This window comes from Apteryx rowi, unplaced genomic scaffold (genome assembly GCF_003343035.1).
Source record: "Apteryx rowi isolate R43461 unplaced genomic scaffold, aptRow1 scaffold_21, whole genome shotgun sequence".
Classification (NCBI taxonomy): Eukaryota; Metazoa; Chordata; class Aves; order Apterygiformes; family Apterygidae; genus Apteryx; species Apteryx rowi.
Window position 1 is genome coordinate 1,878,604 of NW_020448419.1, and position 20,213 is coordinate 1,898,816.

The 20,213-nt window shown below is 41.8% G+C and overlaps 1 protein-coding gene across 1 annotated transcript in view; it reads left to right on the plus strand.

Annotated features, from left to right (window-relative positions):
- Positions 1-20,213, plus strand: part of REL (REL proto-oncogene, NF-kB subunit) — a 37,421-nt gene that overhangs the window by 14,145 nt on the left and 3,063 nt on the right. The window contains exons 5-9 of the mRNA XM_026064121.1: positions 13,192-13,332; positions 18,314-18,418; positions 18,711-18,923; positions 19,296-19,364; positions 19,474-19,548. Coding sequence (XP_025919906.1) covers positions 13,192-13,332; positions 18,314-18,418; positions 18,711-18,923; positions 19,296-19,364; positions 19,474-19,548 — 603 coding nt within the window. The remainder of the gene's footprint in view (positions 1-13,191; positions 13,333-18,313; positions 18,419-18,710; positions 18,924-19,295; positions 19,365-19,473; positions 19,549-20,213) is intronic.

The window sequence follows — 20,213 nt, forward strand, 5'->3', positions numbered from 1 at the left end:
GTAAGCCAACTGCATCATCTTGGCCAGATAGCATGGGCAAGGCCATCATACAAATAATACAGGTGAAAAGCTATCAGGAGAACCCTTCCCTGGGAACTTTTCCAAGTGTCTCAGGAATGAGGTTCTCTAATGTGATTAGTGTAATTCCATAGCAATTTAAACCAATATAAATCTAGCTTGCCACAGTGCCGTTCCTTCTTTTGGCCTGACACTGGTGCTCATGTGATCCCTCAGCGAGCCAGTTCAGGGAGCTGAGCCCATTGACAGCCTTCCTGAAGCTGCTCCTTGATTGATTTTTACAGCACAGGAGCTGGTATGGGCCATCAGGAAGTCCACAGCAGTATTTATCTCAGGCAAGCTATGCTGCTGTAGAACCACACCCATAGGGACCTACCCCACAGGCTGCAGTTTCACAGGGCAGCTGATCTGATCTAATTGTGGGCTGCTCCAGAAAGAGTGGTCTTGCTCTTCCCTCCATCCCTAGCCACGCACTTCCACCACTTCTGTCACAACAGATCTAAAGATCATGTGGCTGTATGGTGAGTGGACTCAACAAGTTGCTCCAATGGAAAACTAACTTGCAAAAAAAAAAAAAAAGGAGAGAGAGAGTAGTTTTCCCTCGGATCAGCCTGCTGAACCCATTCATCCCACAGCTGCATGACTGCTAAGTTCAATGCACAGAAGAGGTGGGGAACCCACAGCAAGGAGCAGGTCTGACTGGAGCAGGACCAACGTTTTCTGCACTCAGGCACAACTAGGGGGATTTAGATGGAAAGCATAAGTATACCCTCAAACTATTAACTCTTTGTAACTCTTTCACCACTTTACTGGCAGACTTGTCATATGCTAGTGCGGCAAGGAGGAGTTAATGACTTTGAAAAGCAGTTCTGTTTAGTAAATGTAATGTTAATACTGCTTCTAGTTGCTTCTTTCCAGTTTTGTTTCCTTTTCAATTGCTATCTGGAAAAGAATTGTGTTTAAGCAATTTCTACTTGTAGTAGCTGCTGCTATTCTTGCTCCTGGTCATCCTGTAGAGAAAGGTAGGTTTGATGTCAGAATCCATTATGCAGAAGTGGAGTCGTCTTCATGGTCATGCTTTGTAAAGTAGGTTAGAGAATGAAATAACTTAATTTACACATTTCAACTTCCCCGTGTTCTTCTACTCCATATTCTTCAGCTGACAGCAGGAACATCTTGTACTTGTTTGTCGTTAGTCTTGTAGCTACAAGAATTTTAGGTTTTATATCGCTAATTACTTTATATAAAGGAGTTTCAAAATTAAAATATGTATCTGTTGGGGAGGGGGAGGAGAAGCAGACACAGCCCAGACCCTTTAACTTTCTCATGTTGAAGATAATGCACACAGCAACACAGTTGCTAAATAGACAACCTATTGCAAGCGTAGTACCGTTGTCACTTACTGACACCTTGAACTTCTACAAATCAAGAAAGCTGAAATATTTATAAAACCTGTGAGCCCATAGTTTTTGACTATGTATTAAAAAAAAAAAGTCATTTAGGCTTCCAGTAAATTTATACTGTTACTTCAAAATTATATTGCTCTGATGTTGACTTTCTTTTTAATAATTTTTCTTAATCGTAGAAGTTAAATGTAGATTGGAAGCTATGGAAGCTTCTGTACTTGCCTGATTTCAAGCTCTAATAGTGTCTCTGAAATGTTATTGTGAATGCAGTTACATGTTTGATTAAGTGTTGTCAGAGCTTGGAAACTTTTCAAATATTTTATTTTATACCCATAGAAGTCTTGCAAAATTCAGGTGAGGCCTTCATTAGAGAGTTGAGAGCTGGATTTCTGGCCTGCTTGAAAATATATATACTCTTTTTTTTTTTTTTTTTGTCCTGAGTTGGGACAAAAAGGTACATATTTAACTTTTTCCATAATGAAAGATGTTTTAGGTTATTTTCTGAAAAAAATGCAGTGATATTTGGTTAATTTAACTAAAATATTTGTTCTTGAGTCACATCAATCCTAGACCTCATTCTGTCATAGTAGCTCACTCTGTCATTTGTCTGCATGGGCCAGCATCTGTTGATTCGTTTCTATCGCAATGTGCTCTGCTGTACCCTCACTGCAGCATGTAACATGTTATAGCGAAGACTGTTTAAGTATCATGGGAGGTTAGACTTCTTCCAAAGACCTTAACCTGTAGAAGAGAACCGTGACATAAAATAATTATAATATTCAGAAGGTGGCCAGTTAGTTGCAGCTGAATATGTTTGGCCTAAATGTCTCATGTTGATTTGGCCAGAGCAAATTCTGGTAAGTCAACCCAAACAAAATGTTTTAATTTTATTTTTCCCCAGAAAGTTAAAAAAAAAAAAAAAAAAAAAAAGTTGACAGTTATATTGGGGGAGATGGAGGGGAGAGAGTTTTAGCTATATTTTCCCAATGAAGTTAATCTGCTAGCTCTTGCAATAAACAAATAAAAAATGTAATACAGCCAGATACATTTCAGTCTTACTTTCTTAATTTTAGAACAGCTGTTCAGAGTCAGGCTGATGGTCCATCTAAATAATATCCTAGTTCTGATAATATATGCATACAATAGAAACTGTTTTTTACATGAGTTTACAGTGCTCTAACGCAATTAAACTGGTTTAAACCAAGTGCTTTACTTGTTTTACCTTGACTCAGCCAGTTCCACCTTGATTTCAGACATGAAAGAAGCACTCCCCTGTTCAGCCCTCTTGGCTTTCTTTACTTTACTCCATAAATAAAAATAGAGTTGACACTTCCTCTTGCCATTGTTGTGCAGTAAAAGAATATTATAAAATCCTTTTTCCAGGTTATTTCACCAAAGAACCTTTAGCGGTCACCTAGTCACTTCTATTTGTCATGCTGCTGAGTATGAGAGAGTAAGGACATGTTTACCTAAAAACGTTTGACATTCTTGGCGAGGCTGGCACATAACTCCAAATTCACTAATCACTTTTGGGCAATTAGAGGTTGTGCTCGGTAGCATCCGGTCGGATCCTGGCCTCCTTTCTGCCAATCCAGTAGCAGAAGAGACCATATAGCACTGCCCTGCCCCAGGCAATGCACGGTACGACACCCTCCCCTAGGCAGGGGGTGTGATGAGAAGGGACCCCAGTATTCATCGCTCGCTGGCAATCCCCAGCCTGCGTATTTGCCTTTGGGCGCTTGTTCACATGTCTGCATGAAGCAGAGCCGCCCTGAGACTGGTTTCCAGCTGCTCCAGGACAGTCCCACGCTAAGCAGAACCCAGAGAGGCTTAGGGTCAAGGCCTAATAAAACAGGATTAGTGGCAGAAATATTTTTATGTGTATTCAGTTGATCAAAAGAAAGTTTCATTAGCAGTAGTCACTATAATGTTTGCTGCTTGATTTTAAAGTTCTGTGTATGGATTTTTTTATTTTTTTTTAAGTCAGAAGGCTATCACTACCTTCTCCAAAATTACAGAGGCTGTATTGTATCCATCCTGCATTGCGCTTTACTTATGTGTATTTTTCAGAAAGTAATCCAACTTTTTTCTTTAGGGAAATTTCATAGAGTTAAGTGTATCCTCCAAGTTGGTCACAAATTAGAGTTACTCATTTCTCATATGAACATCAAGTTCCGAAGAACTGCTAATATTTTTTCAGCTGTGTGGAAGATGCTTTAATGAACAGTTGAATTTTCATGAAGCTGAAAACTAGCCCTCAGACTGTGTTTTTTTCCATCTCCGGAAGAGAAAAGGACGGGGGCAAACAATCCCTGTCCTGAGTCCCCATTTTGGGCAGAGGTTCAATATTGACCCTATTGACAGGTACAAGCATCTACAGCCTGTCAACAGATGTGTTATTTGTCGTGTCAGTAAAGACTGAAGTAATAGCAAGATGTAGGTTTACAAAGTTGCTTTCCAATCTTCCGTGTGTAAATGGGCTGTCGTGTTTCAGGGGAGCGCAGGCATCACGGGCAGCTGCGGTGGCAGAGGGAGAAGTGAGCCCTCGTGCAAATTCTCTGGTAGTCCATCACCCCTCCCCTATACCGTCCAGCATGTGGTATGGACACGCCGAATAAGGGTCGTAATTGGCAGCAGTGGGGACTTGCTCAGGAAAGATAATGTTGTTCAAGATAATGTTCTCCTGTGCTCTTACCTATGTTCTTGAAGCAATTAATATCTGCCTTAGACCTCCTGAATGATAACAAGAAGGTATTTGCAGATCATACTCTGTGTCTAGCTGGAGCCTTCTGTATTGAAGTCATTCTGAAAGTACATCTGTAAGGCGGTTTCACTTTAAATTCCCTATTATTAGCTGGCAGTATTTATCCATTGTTAAACTCGGCCTTTAAACATACTTTCTGTACAAATTGTATGTATTCGCTGTTATGTAAGTCAGATTATCTGTTCTGAGATTGCTTCTCCTTAGTTAGCTTAGTTTGAGAGAGAATTGTTGTTTCTGCACTGTCACTGGATGTGTTCGTGACACTCGGTGCTTACAAGGCTTCAGCACGTGTCTCTTCGTGCTTTAATAAGCTGAATGATTCTAGAAATCTCTCTCAGCAAAGTGGGAAAACTCGTCTCATCCCTGAGCACACCAAGGGAATTGTGTGAGTTTATGCTGCACCTTGCAGAGTGGCAGCCTAATGCGTGACAAGGGCTCCATGGCGTGATGATGATACAAATAGTGCAGCATCGAAGGAGCAAAGTTACTCCTCCAGTGGAGCTTGTCTATGTCTGCTTTCTAGGGTGTTTGTTTTCTTTAGTAGTCGTTGAGTTGTGCCATATCCTTTTCTTCCCATGTGCTGTCTGATGTACTGCCAACCCAAACTAAAAGAACAACCAGTCTTGACTTAAGAGCTTTTGTGGATGGGTGTGACTTGAAGTAGAGACAACAATCGAATTAATAATAACTCAAGTTAATTATCAGTGAGGAAGAACCCTGAACGTCTTCTGTAAATTTAGGGGAAAACTACATAGCACAGTCTTACGGAGGGCTAACCTTTTTCTAGTCAAATGGATGACAACATGAAAACCCTATTTGACTTGGCCTAGAGAGAGAAACCCAGAGAGCAAATTCCAGGCAACTGATCGAGAGGGTACGAATAGGCTTTCCCTGGAGCCTGACAAATACCTAAGGCTCCTGTTCTTTTTGTAATTGCTCTAGCTAATAAGCATTTAATTAATTTTTAGGTCCTCCCATGCACTCCGTCAGTAATGCAGCTCCATTTACCTCCCCAGTCTTTCGCTTGTTCTGTTTCCCCTTTCCACCCACGAGCAGCTGACCCCACATTCACTGTGCGCTCGTCACAGTCTCCACAACACCCCTGCACGCCTCCGCCTCGTCATGCTCTCGGGCTCGTCCCCACACAAGTCACACCAGCTTCCTGCCCACGCGCACCGTCACCCTCTCCGCAGCTTCCCTTGCCGGCCCCTGCGCGGCTGCACTCGTAAGACCCTCTGCTCTGACGCCACTCGCCCACACCAGCCGTGCTCGCCAGGATCGCCCGCCGCCACCCCCCTGCCGCACTGGAGCGCGTGCTGCATAGGGGGATTTAGTGGGTCACTGATTTAGCTGTGAATAAGCAAAATGTTCTGAATCAAAAGAAGAGTCCAGGAAAGAGTCGAGGGGTTTGGAAGGTTTGAAAGTGAAAAGCATCAAGAATCCTCTGTAGTGGACGTTCCAGATGTTTAAAGAAACTTAAAACTTGTTGTCCTTAAATTAAAACAAATATGTAAGCCCCGTCATTCTTGAGCTGAAAATGGTGGTAAGTGAGAGCAGTCGGCTTTTGAAGAGGTGCAGGGCAAACCCACCTGAGGAGAGCTGAATCTCCCCATCATAACATTACTTTAGCTTTTACCTTTGGAAGTCCCTTCATTCTTTTATTCCTCATGCATATGCTTTTTGCTGTTTGTGCTGAAATTTGTATATTAACCTAAAGGACAGCCCCTTTTCAAGTTGTTTAAAACTGAAAAAGAAAATTACCAGGCAGAAACATAAAAAAAGGAAATGCTGACTTTTTTTTTTCTGCTATAAACAGAAACAGATAAGCTAAATCTTAGAAATGTACAGGGGCTGGTGGATATATTTGGTTCCAGTTGGGTTTTGGGTTTTTTTTTGTTTTTTTTGTTTTTTTAGATTGGACCTAAAACAGGAAGAGAACCTGGGTTCAGGGAAACATTGTCTAGATGAAACAAGGACTAAATTTCAAGATTTCAAATTTCTATTCCCAGTTCTCCCCTTGGCTTTTGTGTCAGGCCAGGTCATTCACCTTCCTTGGGCTTATTTCTTCTGTAAAACAAGGATGATACTGCTTCCTTATGCTGGATGTATAGAGATTTATAGAGCATAGGTTAGCATCTGCCTTTCAGAGTCATTCGCACTAATCAATATCCCCCTCCATTTTTGCTTTTTGAAATTATTGGATGTTATTAACTGCCTATTCTGTTTCTAGGTATATGCAAAGCTTTCTTTTCTGCAGAACTGATTGAAACTTTTCTCTTCATGGATCACAGAGGTGCAAACCAGGCATGAATTTATCCGGAGGAAAAAATACAGTGTTGCCACAATCCTTCCCCTCCCCCTGATGGCAGCTTCTCCCTCTCAGCAAGTGCTAGTAGATGGTGTTGCGCACCTAGATGCAGCCGAACAGCCCAGCCCCTCATGCCGTACGGTTTATCCAGTTACTTAACCCTAGCTACAAGGAGAGAGCATAACACTGCTTGTGACAGTAAGGGACAAATAGTAGACTAGGACTACTCTTTCTTTTGTACCAGTATGATTGTAGTTCATTTAGAAACGGCGAGTGTAGCGTTAAACGAGCTGGCAAGGTCATTTTCAGCAGCATAAAGAGTGCAACTGCTAGAGACACCAGTCAGACGCTCACGCTATTAACCTGCGCTGCGTTAGTCGCCTGGTGCAGCTCTTCCTAAGGCGAGCTGGTGTGTAGCTACACAAGCTACTGTCGCAACGGTGGCTGCAGCCCAGGTGTAGCCTGGGCGCCCTGGGAGGGCAGTGTGAATTGCATCCGAAGCGTCCTCCTGGGCACGGCTGAGTGGGACCTGGGGCTTGCGCCCCGTTTCCCTGATCAGCTCAACCTGGCGTAAATCAGTGCTGCCGCTGGAAGAGGCAGTCCTTCCTTTTGCTGCGACCGTCCGTTTCCACCTTTTCCCTTGTACCAGGGCTAGTGTTTGCAGGAACAGATCCCCTGAAAACAGACCTTTTCTCTTTTTCTTCTGTCAAGTTAGTTCTGAGCCCGACCAGTTCCTTCATCTGATTCACTCCCTGAGGGCTAGTCCCAGCAGAAGGGTGGCGCTGGAAACGAAGGTTGGGCAGAGGCGGGAGGAAGGGAAGTGCTGCCCTTTTACAGCACAACTTCTGGTATAGCCTGGGTTAAACTGGCTATGGATATCAGGGCAGAGGCGCGATATCTTTGTGCTCCAGATCGTCTGAGGAGCAAAGCACCTGAGGCAAACCACCTCTGTGTCATGAAACTCGGCTCCCAGCATATCCCTCAATTAATAAACACTGCATAAGGAAAAAGGCAGAATGCAGCTCACTGTGATTATTAGTGCTGTGTGTTCCTGAGCGGTCCGCTCAGTGAAGTGCTGATTTTTTTGTTTGCAGGAGGTCATTTTCTTTGTTTGATAGCTAGAGACTGTGTTGCTCATACGCCCCCTCAGCCGCTGTTTGAGAAGTGAAGGTCACAAGATGTCCCTTTGTAGGGTAAATTGGTGTTCTCAGCATAGCCCTCTCTGCATGTGTCACACTACATCATTTGCCCTGGAAGTTTCCGTGCGAGTTAAGTTTAGATGCTAACGTACCTCCAACTCCACCCACTCCAGAAGTTTCTGACATCATTACTTTAGAAGTTGGGTGCAGGGGTGTATGTGAGGAATCTGCTATTTAATCAGGTATCGTGTTATCAGTCAAAAAACAAACACTTCTTCCTTTTTCTTCAGTGTTCAAAATAAACACTCACTTTCCCTGTAAATCATCTTATGAGTAAACTTCAAAATCTTTAATCCCCCAATAATTTCAGCAGGTAAATGAGCTCTTAGTAGTCTTCCTGGACGCTTAAGACTATTGTTAAAATAATTTAAGAAATTAAATATCAATGAACACTAACAAACAGGAGGCCTGATATTATCAGCATCTTTAATTTTGTGCCAGAATTGGGAATTGCATTTTGGTGAATTGGATCCAGAAAGTGTTCAGTTTTTACAGGAGCAAGTACAAGAAGTTCTCTGAGATCTCTTATTCAGTAGAAACCCCATTGCGCATCTTTGGATTTCAGTGGCATAGGTGCCTCAGACAGGCACAACCCAAACCAAGAGCTTGTGTCAGTTGGGCTGCTCAGATTACCCAGCTCAGGTTGGGGAGGCGTCAAGGAGTTAGCTTGGGTGGGGTGTTTTTGTGCCTCGTTGGGACTGTATCAGTCTTCCCATGATAGTAGATACAGAAGTAGAGAAGTATTTCAAAGGTAATTATTTTTTAAGCTGAGGAATCAGCATTTATTTTAGAAGAGTTGTAAATAGATTTATAAAGATAGAATTTACTAGTTATTGCAGCCCCTTTCTGGTTCAACAGCTAATACTTCTCAAGTCCAATTGCAAATACCGATACAGTTTTTTAAGTCCTATTGACAGAATCTTGGTGAGTCGGTTATTTTTCTTTTATGATTGCTCTAGTTGTGTTTTTATGGTTTTTTTTGGCACAGTGCCCCCATAGTTATTCGAGAGTTTTAATTCTTTTAAATATTATTTTCATTTTCTATGCTTTTGAGTTGCTAAGGGTTACTTTTAAAAGCTCTCCTCTCACCTAGCAAAAGAGCTATACTTATAAACATTCCTTAATATACTCCTGTTTGCAGAGATAACTACAGAAAATGAATCCCTGCCAGATTAAGGTTAGGTTTTTATTAGCCTGGGCCATCATAGGAACTTTGTTGCAGCATTTACCTAGATTATTATTTGGATTCCTGCTCTTCGAGTTGGATTCGTGTGAAGGCAGTAAGGTGTGGTACCACACAGCAAGAAGTAAAAAAAGGAAGTTGAACTCTTGCCAAGAGCATAGTACTTCTTCCTTTTATTAATGTGTTGTGTATAAGCCTTTTTTACTGTATCTGTTCTGAACACACTCCATTGTGCAATCCTTACTTCACGTGTGTAATGTCACAGACTTCAGCAGAGCTGCTTGTCTGAGCTTTGCACAGGGAGATGCTGTGTATATTGTTCTTCTTCATTCCTTTCTGTTCCCAAAATCTTTAACAGCATTTTTTTTAACTTTAGTCACTTAAAGTTTGTTAGGTTTGATGGTATTTGTTGTCCTTCAGTATGGAAGTTGGTGAAATAACACTGAATGACACCACCATCCTCCATATGGACATCTTCCAAGCGTTAGTCAGCATGTTTATGTCTGCCTCATTTGTGTTTGTTTTTAATATTCTCTAGGTGTGAGCCAGCATCCGTTTAAGTCAGTGGTTAATCTCAGATTGACTTTAGAGGGAGCAGAATTAGACATTCATTAAAAATAACAATGTTTTATTTTGTTTGGGTGATTGTCTTTTAGGTGTGAATGAAATATGTTTTGAAACTGAGGAAAGCTGTGTGCTTCTCTATACAAGCATGGAATTTAGCTTCTATATATTTTTAAACATGTCATCACAAGATGGAGTTGCAGCTGTCATGTTCTCCTTTTTTGCTCTGTTATGTTCTTCTCATCTGGTTAAAAATAGCCCAAGAGGAATCAGTCTTGACTGAGCACTTCCTCTTTCAAGCTGCAGATTTTTTTAATGTATTAAATCATTTACAAGAACATGCAAATTAGCAACAGTGTTTTCTGCAGCAGTACAATGAGCTGTATACAGTGATTCTGTGTTTTGCAGTTGTTGACCCACTGTATCTTTCCTATGTCAGTTGGGTCAAGCAGATTTACTGGGGAGTTGTGAAAGTTGATAGTATATGAAACTATATAATTTGAACACTAAGATTAACGTACACATTTTCTCCCTATCTAATGTGTTTTTGTATTTATAGAGTTCTGTCAGGGTTTAATTCTGCTACTGTTTGTTTCTGAGGTACAGGCTACTGTATCTGCGGAAACCACAGTCTAGGTCTGATGCTTTAATTTGTAAGAGAGAGGCGCTTGATTCCACAACCACAGAATCCTCACTTTGTTTCAGAATCAAAAGCCAGATCCAGATTTTGTGCTTGGCTTCTGTCTACAATGAGTTGAATTAGGCAAAAATACTGAATTTCTGTACTCAGTTTCATTTTTAGAGGGTTTGAAATTTGGCTACAGCCTGGGCTTTCTGGCTGGATCCAAGTTATCACCAAAGGCTAGTGCAACACACTGATATAAGCCTTAATGCCAGAGTGTCCTCGGGAGTCAGTTGCTTACCAGCTAAGATGTTAGAGCACAGATAAGAATCACTTGAATTGCTGGGAGCAAAATAGCATTATGCTTCTGATTATTCGTTCTGCAAGACTTAATCTAGAGAACACACTTCTTTTTTCTAACTCAGGTTGTACCAAGAAGCTGTAGAGACTGCCAAGGCTGAATTACGCTGTACAGCCATTTGTTCCAGAGAAGTGCTGAGGTTCAGAGGCCTCATCCTGAATACCCAGTAAATCATCCAAGCATAAAAATGTTCCCAGGCTTAGTTTTAACAGCAGAAGTTTGCTGATAGTCACATCAGGTATGTTTTGGCATCAGCATCTACTTCATCCTTGGTTGGCTTCTTTGAGAGCCAGCTAATGGTCAGTGGATTGTAGAGGCCACCAGAACATGGACACAGGAATGGCTTCAAGGGCTCTGTCATGTCTACAGCATTCCTGACAGCAAGAGCTGCTCTGGAGTCAAATTATGACAGGTTGGATTTTAATTTGGAGGAGGAAGATTAACGGGATGGTGAAGGTGTACCACCCAGATTCTGTGTCAGTGCAGTCTCACAAGCTTTCTTGACTAAACTGCAATTTATGTTCTTGCGAAGAGTGCTCTTGCATCCAATGAGTACTGGTCCAGTGTCCCTGATGTGATACTGATGCCTCCTCGTTACTCCTCTCCCAGGATCCGCAGTGTAGTTCTGGGCTGAGAGAGTGAATTGCATTTCTGTTGCACGTTGTCAGCATCTGTAAATGCACATAACTTAAAAGATGGTGGCACCAGTGAGAAAACCTGTTTTGCAAAGATCCTATTTTATTAAGTCAGCAGGTCAGCTAGTAAAATACATTAAATTATGAAACTTTGCGTATCTGGTAATACAGTCAGACCCCAACCCACAAAGTTCACACTAGCAGAACTCCTCATTACAGTTCTGTCTCGTGCTCATTAGCTGGGGCCCAACGTTTTTAAGTTACAATAGCTGCTACTTAGTTTTGCACTCACTGCTGTATTTGTCTATAAGTATAGCTGATCACGGGCTTGTAAAATGGAAAGTGATCGGCTTTCTTTTTACAGTAGAGATCAGGAGAAACTGAGATGTTAAGAACATCAGAAAGATTGAAAATGCCAGTGGAAAGTATTCTGAATTCAATGCATTTAGTATTTCACACTATCGAAAGGTGAAAGGAAGAAATCAGTCGAGTGGGCATTGTGGAATCCTACTCATGGCAGGTTGGAGACCAACCCAGTGATAAGTGTTAAAGGTCAAAGTATTGCAATCTAATCAGTACAGCATGATCCACAGGCTTTTTATCGCAAGCACATTTAGTGTTTTATTCTTGCAGGAGGGCTTTGAAAGGGCAGGGGAAGGAGTGAACTGAAGAGTTTGTGATCTGTTGACTTTGCAGACCTTTATGTAATTACTAGGCGTATCTAACCATGCTGAACTGCTGCTTTGAACAACTTTGGGAAAGAGAACCTCTTTAAATGATTTAATTATCAGTACTTCAATGTAAATTAAATAAAATCAGTCTTTCATTTGCTGTCATTGGGTGTCAACATAATAGTTTAATGTCAGACCTTAAAGGAAAGTGTTACCAAGTTCATATACTGCTGCTTTTCCCAGAATCACCTATTATGCTAAGAGTACATGAAACATTTAGTAATAATATCCTAGGTCCTATGTTTTGAAATTAAAATAAGTGAAAATGTGAACAAAACTGAAATGCTGGGCTTGGATTAAGCATTACTGAGTTTTATACTGGGAAGAATATGTAACTAAATATCCTTTCCGGAAAGGGTTTGCTTGTTGTGTCACGTAAGTATATCGTAATGATGCTACTAATCACTGTTTTCAAAAGTACAGAAGTGACACAGATCTTGATGGCAAGGGGGGATTGTTTTGGCTTTATTCTTATGCCAAGAACTTCCTTCTGGTCATTTTTCCTTCTCAGCTTCTAAAGGAAGATAGTGGTAACGTGGCAGAAACCTCTCACTGTTGCCAAAGATCTTCAGCTAGATCCTAGGATTTTTTTGTACTGAAAGATTTCTATTTGGCAGTGTCATTCATTTCATAAACTTTACTATGCACAAACAAGAGAGAGAAATGTGTATTCAGGAAATTACTTTTAAACATACTTAGATATATGAAACTTGTCTGGAAGGCAAGGTGAGGAAACCAGTGAGCAAAGAGCACTCAAGGAACAACTGACCTGGAATAGCAGGGTGAGATCCTGAGAATCTGACCTGGAGTGAATCAAAAATCCCAGTCCGTGTTGGAGGTTGAGGAACTGCAGCCTCAAAACGCTGGGAACCATAATTTTAGAGTGAGTTGTCTTGCTAAGAGCATTGGCTGGCCAAAATGCTTGGCACCAGAGAGAGCCCCGTGTTGCTGCCTCCCAGGTGGATGTGGGCTGTGGTTTGGTGTGACAGAACCTCTGTTCCTGGTAGAGGTTCATCTTCCTTTACTGCAGCTCCCCAGGGGCAATACCGGTCTGGCTCATTAGGATTCATCCGAGAGATAGCCTGGTCAAAGAGCAAGATTTTGTAAAACATGAAAGTGGGGAGAAGACTGCCTTGGTAGGAGGAAAGGGTTTTTTACTTTTTTTGCTTCAAATTTAGCCTTGTTTAATGAAGGGAAGGTATTAAAGGCTTCTGTTCCGTTTGTTGTGTACAGGGATTTTATGCATGCAGCTCCTCTGAAGCTAGCCAGGACTATGGCCACGTTTCCTCTGCATTGGCAACACCATTTCTTTTCTCAGTGGACTCTCACCTCCAGTTTGGTTAAAGCATTTCTGCTGTTTCCAAAGAGTAATCCTCAGTCTCTTTCCTTCTGCTGTACAGTGCCTGAAGAACAGCTGCACAACATCGATGAGTATGATCTCAATGTCGTTCGCCTCTGCTTCCAAGCTTTCCTCCCCGATGAACATGGCAATTACACATTAGCTCTTCCTCCTTTGATTTCCAACCCGATCTACGACAACAGTAAGTACCAACTCAGTCAAATGCTTTTTTTTTTTTTTTCCTCCTTCTTTGTTTGAGATGAAAAGTGCCAAGTTGGTTTCTGAGCTCTTTTTTAGCCCTCTGGGCCACGTCTGTGGCTTGGGACAGTGTGCCAGATGCATGCCTTCCACATGGTAACGCAGTTAGTATATACTCACAAGATCATTCAGGAGTGAAATTTCAGCTGTACCTGCTCATTTGATGCTTTCTTAGCCCTTGTTTTCATATCACAGTAATGACTGCAAGGAAAGGCCGGCCACTGACGTGCTGAACAATTAAAATAGTAGTGAGATGGATGGCTGCCATAAGACTGATCTGTTTTCCAAGGATGTCATCTCAAACCTTCTCGTATCAGTGAGGAGTCTTGCCTCTGACTTGAGAGGGCTTTGAAACGGGGCTCTTGGGAGATATTTAGCCTGTTGGGAAACTGGCTTAAAGCTTCTGTGTATCCCTTTTGTATCCCATTCCGTCCATATTTTCAGTGCGTAGGTAGATAACAAGGGAGGGTGTATTTGATTAGACTCTGGGAGGGTGCAGAGAGATGTGAAATACCCTTTCTTTAGCGTTGTTTTCCACATTCCAAAAAACTGGACTTCCATATGCCTTTGACAAATCATTTCAGCTGAGGATTTTAACCCTCAACATGTACAGTAGTTTTGAGCTGGACTTCTGTCCTGGGAAAGAATGTTGTCCATATTAATATATATTTCAAATATTTATTGCTGAGGCTTTATAAGCAATTTTACTATTCTTGGGAACTAGTCTGTAGTCTTGCTTGTCTTTGCAGAGTAGCCTTTAATCACTGAAAACTTTTTGGCAGTAATTCTTATTTCAGCAGTGCCAAAGTATTTCCATGCTAAATATTTAAGGTCAAGGGACATTATTTTAGCAGAAGCTGCTGAATGAGAACTGCATTTTATGCAGTTGATGTCTAGAACTTGTGTTGATGTTTGCACAACCATTATGAAAATGTTTAATCTGAACTCAGGTGTGTTTGATATTTTTGAAGCCTACTCTAGCATTACCTGGAAGCTGAAATTGTGCACATTGTGTTATTTAGAACACTTGTAGTAATGTAATTAAGGTTGAGATAAAATTGATGCAGAAGATCTGCAGCTACGTTTCAGATGCCATTTAGAAATATGCCAAATCATGATTACTAGTCCACGTTGATTGACGTCAGTCTTTTTGCTAAGCTGCTGAAATGACAGATAGCTATGTGTGGTGGGGGAAGCTTGGTTTTTTTATCGTGGGTGTATGTGGGCAGCTTCTGATATACTATAGGTATCTAAAATCCTCCATATAACGTAGCAGCAGTGTAAATAAAACAGTGCATAACTGCAACCACAAATCATAAAAATTATGCTGCTCTTGCTTGGAACAGCAGTTTCAGATCTGAATTTCTTTAAAAAATGTTAACGTTTTTAAACTAGCTCTTTAGTACAGAAATGGGTAAGGTCAGGCTATAATTTTAGATAAAAGATAAAATTGGATGGTGCATGGTACGTAAAGTTTCTGTTGCCAAAGAGTTTGGGAAACCTCTGTTTTTATTCTTGAAGCTCTGGTGGTGGACCTGTTCAGATCAGGAGCAAAAAAATATTCAGAGCTTCTCTGAAAATCAGCTTGCACATTTTAAATCTAGTATTTGCTTTGCTTTCTAATACTTTTTAAGTCTGCATCTAATTTGGATGGAAGAGATGCATAAATGTATTATGGAATTTAAGAATAATGTGAACATAATATGGAAGCAATCACTTTAGCAGAGACTGAACAGTTCATAAAATTCAGCATTACAGGCAGCTTCTGTTTTCAGTTGCTTATAATGTTAACTGGTTTTGAACAGAAATTTCCCAGGTCGGGTATCTTACCAAGCTGAAAACTCTTGGGAAGAGCCAGATAAAGCCGCTTACCATTTCTGAGAAATGTGGTTAAGAAGAAACATGTTCTGCCCATGATGAGTGTGACATGATTTGGGGTGAAAAGCTTGACCTTCTAGGGATTTGTTGCCAGGGGCTTGCTTTTTGGTGCCCCTGGGGTAACTTGGGAGGTTTCTAAAGCCTCAAAATATGTTGCCTCTCGTGTCTGCGGCTGAGTTAGTCCAGAGGACGGGTGCCGCGTCGCTCCCGCCTTGCGGGGGAACCCCGTCCCCCGGCCTCGGTGCGTTCTGCAGCCTGGGGGGCGCAGGGGCTCTCCGCTGGCACGGGAGAGCGGAAGGTGGGGGGCAGAGGAGGCCGACGCGTCCTCCCTCTCCGCTGCTCTGGCACTGCCACCACAAAAAAAAAAGGGCAGGGGAGGGTTGGACTCTCACCAAGTCACCTGTCTGGAGTTCAGGGGTGTGAGGGCTGCGGGAGGGGAATCAGAGGTACATGGCAAGACCTGGAGAAGGGACACGGTGAAGAGCCAGCAGAGAAAGAGGAAAGTACAAAAGTAGAGAGAGCGAAATACAGAAACAAGGAGTGAGGAATAGGAATGGGCAGGAGTCGAAGTGACAGGGAGGAGGAGGTATGCAGGAGGGGAGAGGTGGGAAGCGGTGCCGGGCAGGGCAGGGGCAGAGGCCACAGAGCCCGTCTCCCTCTGAGGCTGCAGCCGCGCTCGGCGTTCCTGCCCAGCGCCAGGGCTGCGGCAGAGAGTGGTGCCACCAGCCGCATCCACCTCTGCTGGAATTCTTCTTTCTTTCCTTTTTCTTCCCTTCTAAACCCCTTAAAAAAAAAAGAAAAAAAACCAACAGACTTGACAAGCCTAGGATACCATCCCCAAAACCTGTTAAGTGGACACTGGCTGCCATTTGGGCATGCAGAAGTGAGAGAGAGGTAAAATTAAGCTTCTCCTTGCAATTCTTAATTTATTCTTCCTGTGAAAAACGCACAATGACACTGTCAATCATATGATCCTGTACTGTTTCTAGGTTTGGGGTTTTTTTCCCCTCCCTTTAAAGTTTCTGATTCATACAGCAAGTGAAGTCATGTAGTAAATGAGGCACACGCATCTCTAAATAATAATAGCTGCAGATAGTAACTACATAGCTGGGTCTGGCCTGAGGTTACCAGGAGCTCTGTGATAAACCTAGTCTGTATTATGCTACAGCATAGCTTTACAGGACACTGACAGATCAGGTGTGAATGGACTCAGACTGGGAGCCCAAAATTAAATGGATTTTTGGGGGGGTGATACCTTGAGCTTTGATCTTTGTATTTCAGTTCTATGCGTAGAACAGGGAGTTGGTGGTGGTGAGGCCTCACATTGCTGTGGTGGTAGGAGGATCGGTTTCTTGGGTTGTAAAGGAGTGCTAGCCCAGTCTGCCCAGGCATTTTAATACATTTGGAGTTCTGGGTCTTAAAGTAATGTAGCTAGAACACTATGGAAAAGTGTAGTGTAGTTTGGATTGGAGGGATGGAAGAGGATGCAGCAAATAAGGAATGTAGTCACACACAGTAGCAGAAAAATGAGCATCAGTCACCTTCTATTTTGAGTGAAGACAGGGTTTTTGGAAAACTCTGTATATGTTCATATACATAAAAACGTCAACATAACGTATAGGAACAGGGGGTGAACTCAGTATTCTAGGAGGAGTTCTTCCATTCTGGCTTTTTTTTTTTTTTTTTTTAACTTCTGAACCCCTAGGTTGTGACTTCAGTACCATTTAAATGAATTGTAATGTAGCCCACAAAGCTATTAGTGGCCTGTTCTTTACAAGTATTTCCATTTTGGAGAGACATGTTTACTATTTATGGAAGACAATGACTTGTAATAGTTTCCTACCAGTATCTATTCTGCAGGAAAGCTATTGTTGCTGAACTGGGCCAGACACAATAGTGCTTGCACGTATCCAGCGTTAAGAAGTCCCTCGCAGTGGTCAGGTTGTTTAGTCACAGTGTGTGAACTTCAGCACTGTTTTTTTATTGCAACATACAGGGCTGTCAAAGGTCTTGCACAGGGCAGTTCTCCATCCAGAACTATGTCATGAGTGCTGTCCAGTGATGTTGCACTTCTAGTTAAAGTTTGAAGTTGAATTTCAAGCGTTTCTGAGCAGAATCTGACACCCCGACTAACGGCCTAAAAGTTAGGCTCCTAGACCTGTTCTTAAATACCTAAATAAGGTGTTGGTATTGCAGGTCACTCAGCTGTAGGCCTGTGCGAATAAAAGTATGTTCTGGGACTCCCTGTGTGCAGGTCAAGCTCCCAGTTATTAAAATACAAGTCTCTGTCATTTAACTATCACTTGAATATAGTAAAGCCCAGAAATCTCAGGCCAGGGTTAGGCTCTCACGGTTGGTGTCATATAGTCACTGAGATGGATGATTTCCCCAGCCTATTTAGGTAACAGAGGAGAGGTCTGATGGCCTCATAGGTCTGTGAATAAAACTTCAACCAGATACTCAGAGAGGGGAATGCTTGACCTGCTAGCCCAACCTTTTCCAAAGAAGCATGGCTGCAACAGGTAATCAATCAGTCACTCAAAAAACTTTTGAATTCTACAGCTTGACGTGCAGCAGTGCCAAGCACAATAACATCATCTGGTGAAGTGTTTTGGGAAGACTGCTCTAGAACACCTAGGGAGTAAGCGGCACAGACCAGCTGCATTCGTACCTTGTGTTTTGAGATGAGCAGACAAGAGCTATAAAATAGCCCTGCTAGTTGCTGATTCCAGATTTGCATGGAAAATCAAACCATGCTTCTACATTTCCTATGTATTGGGGCACAATAATCACCAGACAGGCAGAGACCCCTCTGTGAACCATGAGTGCTCATCTGCAGTGCCATGGGTGGTTTTATAAAACTCACCTACTTGGCATGAAGTGGAGCAACTCTTTTAGTGTGGATTTCAGGGCCAGACCTATGAAGGTGCATCACATTCCTCCAGCTGTTACCTTCCCTTCATCTCTCTTCATTCCCTGCACCTCTTCTTCAACAGCAACAAAGTTACAGCAATTCTCAGTCATCACATTTGTCTGTTCATTTCCAGGAGCTCCCAACACAGCAGAATTGAGAATTTGTCGTGTGAATAAGAACTGTGGAAGTGTAAAAGGAGGAGATGAAATATTTCTACTGTGTGACAAGGTTCAAAAAGGTAATCTTGACTAGGTCTTTTTTCTTCCTTCCAAATGGCTGACACACTTTCTAGCTTGGGAACTTAAACCCTTCACCACACTCCTACATAAGTGTTCTGGTTTTAGCAAGGCAAAAGAGCTTTTAGATTCAAGAGTTCCCAGCACCTCTAAAAGATACTAAAGATACTGTGCAGCTTTAAAGTCAAGTCATTTACTTTGCTCCTTTCTTTGTTTCCCTTCCCCTCTTCTCTGCTGCAAGCTTTTAGTTTTCTTCTTTAGCTTAACAAGCATCTTTTTTTTCTAATGGACTAGATGATATAGAAGTCAGATTTGTCTTGGACAACTGGGAGGCGAAAGGTTCCTTCTCACAGGCTGATGTTCATCGTCAAGTTGCCATTGTGTTCAGAACACCACCATTCCTCAAAGACATCGCTGAACCTGTTACAGTAAAGATGCAGTTGCGAAGACCTTCAGACCAGGAAGTCAGTGAGCCAATGGATTTCAGATATCTACCAGATGAAAAGGGTACAGTTCCAATTAGTTTAATTTCTTAAAATTCATTATCTCTACAGAACTCTTGCTGATAATAAACTGTAACTTAATCATAGGTAAAAATTGTACAACACTACTTCTACAGAGTAGGTTTGGGGGTTGTTTTTTTTGTTTTTTTTGTTTTTTTAACAGTCAGTCTAGTCTCTCTTTCAATGAAAATATTAAGAATAATGGTTAATAACATTGTCTTGGTTTGTTAGACTGTAGTCGTATGTCTGAAATACAGTTTTTAAAATATATTTTATTACAATTAGGGCTACTAGTATAAGTTGTAGAAAGTTCCTTCACAAATTATATTGAAGAGAATCTTAATTAACAGTTTTTCCTTCCACTCTTTCTCTGCAGATCCATACGGTAACAAAGCGAAAAGGCAAAGATCAACGTTGGCTTGGCAAAAGCTCATACAGGGCTGTGGTAAGGAAAATATTTGGCTTTTTCTTGTTTCAGTGAACTTACAACTAGATAGAATTATTTTATTTAAAAACACAAATTTGGAGTAGATTCATGATTTCTTCCATTACAGGATCAAATGCATCGGAGAGGCCCAAAATAGCTCCATTCCCATCTGTCACTCCTGAAGGGAAGCTGATTAAGAAAGGTAGGTTTTTGCTTGCATATGCCAATCTGACAGTGGTTCAAAATAGTGTCTAATTGGTATGGGGAGAGGCTGGAGCTTTTTCAGGGATCACTTAAGTTTTCAAGGCAGCATCAGTGCCTCCTTCGTCCTCCTCCAAATTCTTCTCAAAGCCTCAGCAATGCTGCAAGTTTCTCTTTCTGCAGGAGAAGGCTACGGTCTCCTTGTCTTTACGTATTGCTAGCTGGCAGCCTTAGATGAAAGGAAGGTGTGGCAGCACGATGGGGCAGGAGAGCCACCCCATGACCTTACCCTAGATGATAAGCAAGCATTGATCAGCTTTTTCTGACATGGGGCAGAAAGAGTGCATGGGAAGGCCAAAGATAATTTAAAGCTGAGGTTATTTGCACAAACTCTAAAGCACACATCTTGTTAGAAGTGTTGGAGTTGATGGAATTAGCTTTCTAAGCAAATCATTTAGGCCCTTGGGTAACTTTACCATTTTCTCTGTGTTCAGATACGTTGTCCTTTAAATGTAACGCTCAGTTCCTGGCTCTCCCTCCTCTTTGCTTGAAGTTCTAAAATTCTCTCCAGGTTTTCTTTCCATAAGATACTGGTACTTTCAACTATGCAAACTAAAGCCATCGGTTTTTTTATACATAGGCTGCTATCTTCAGTATTTGTCATTA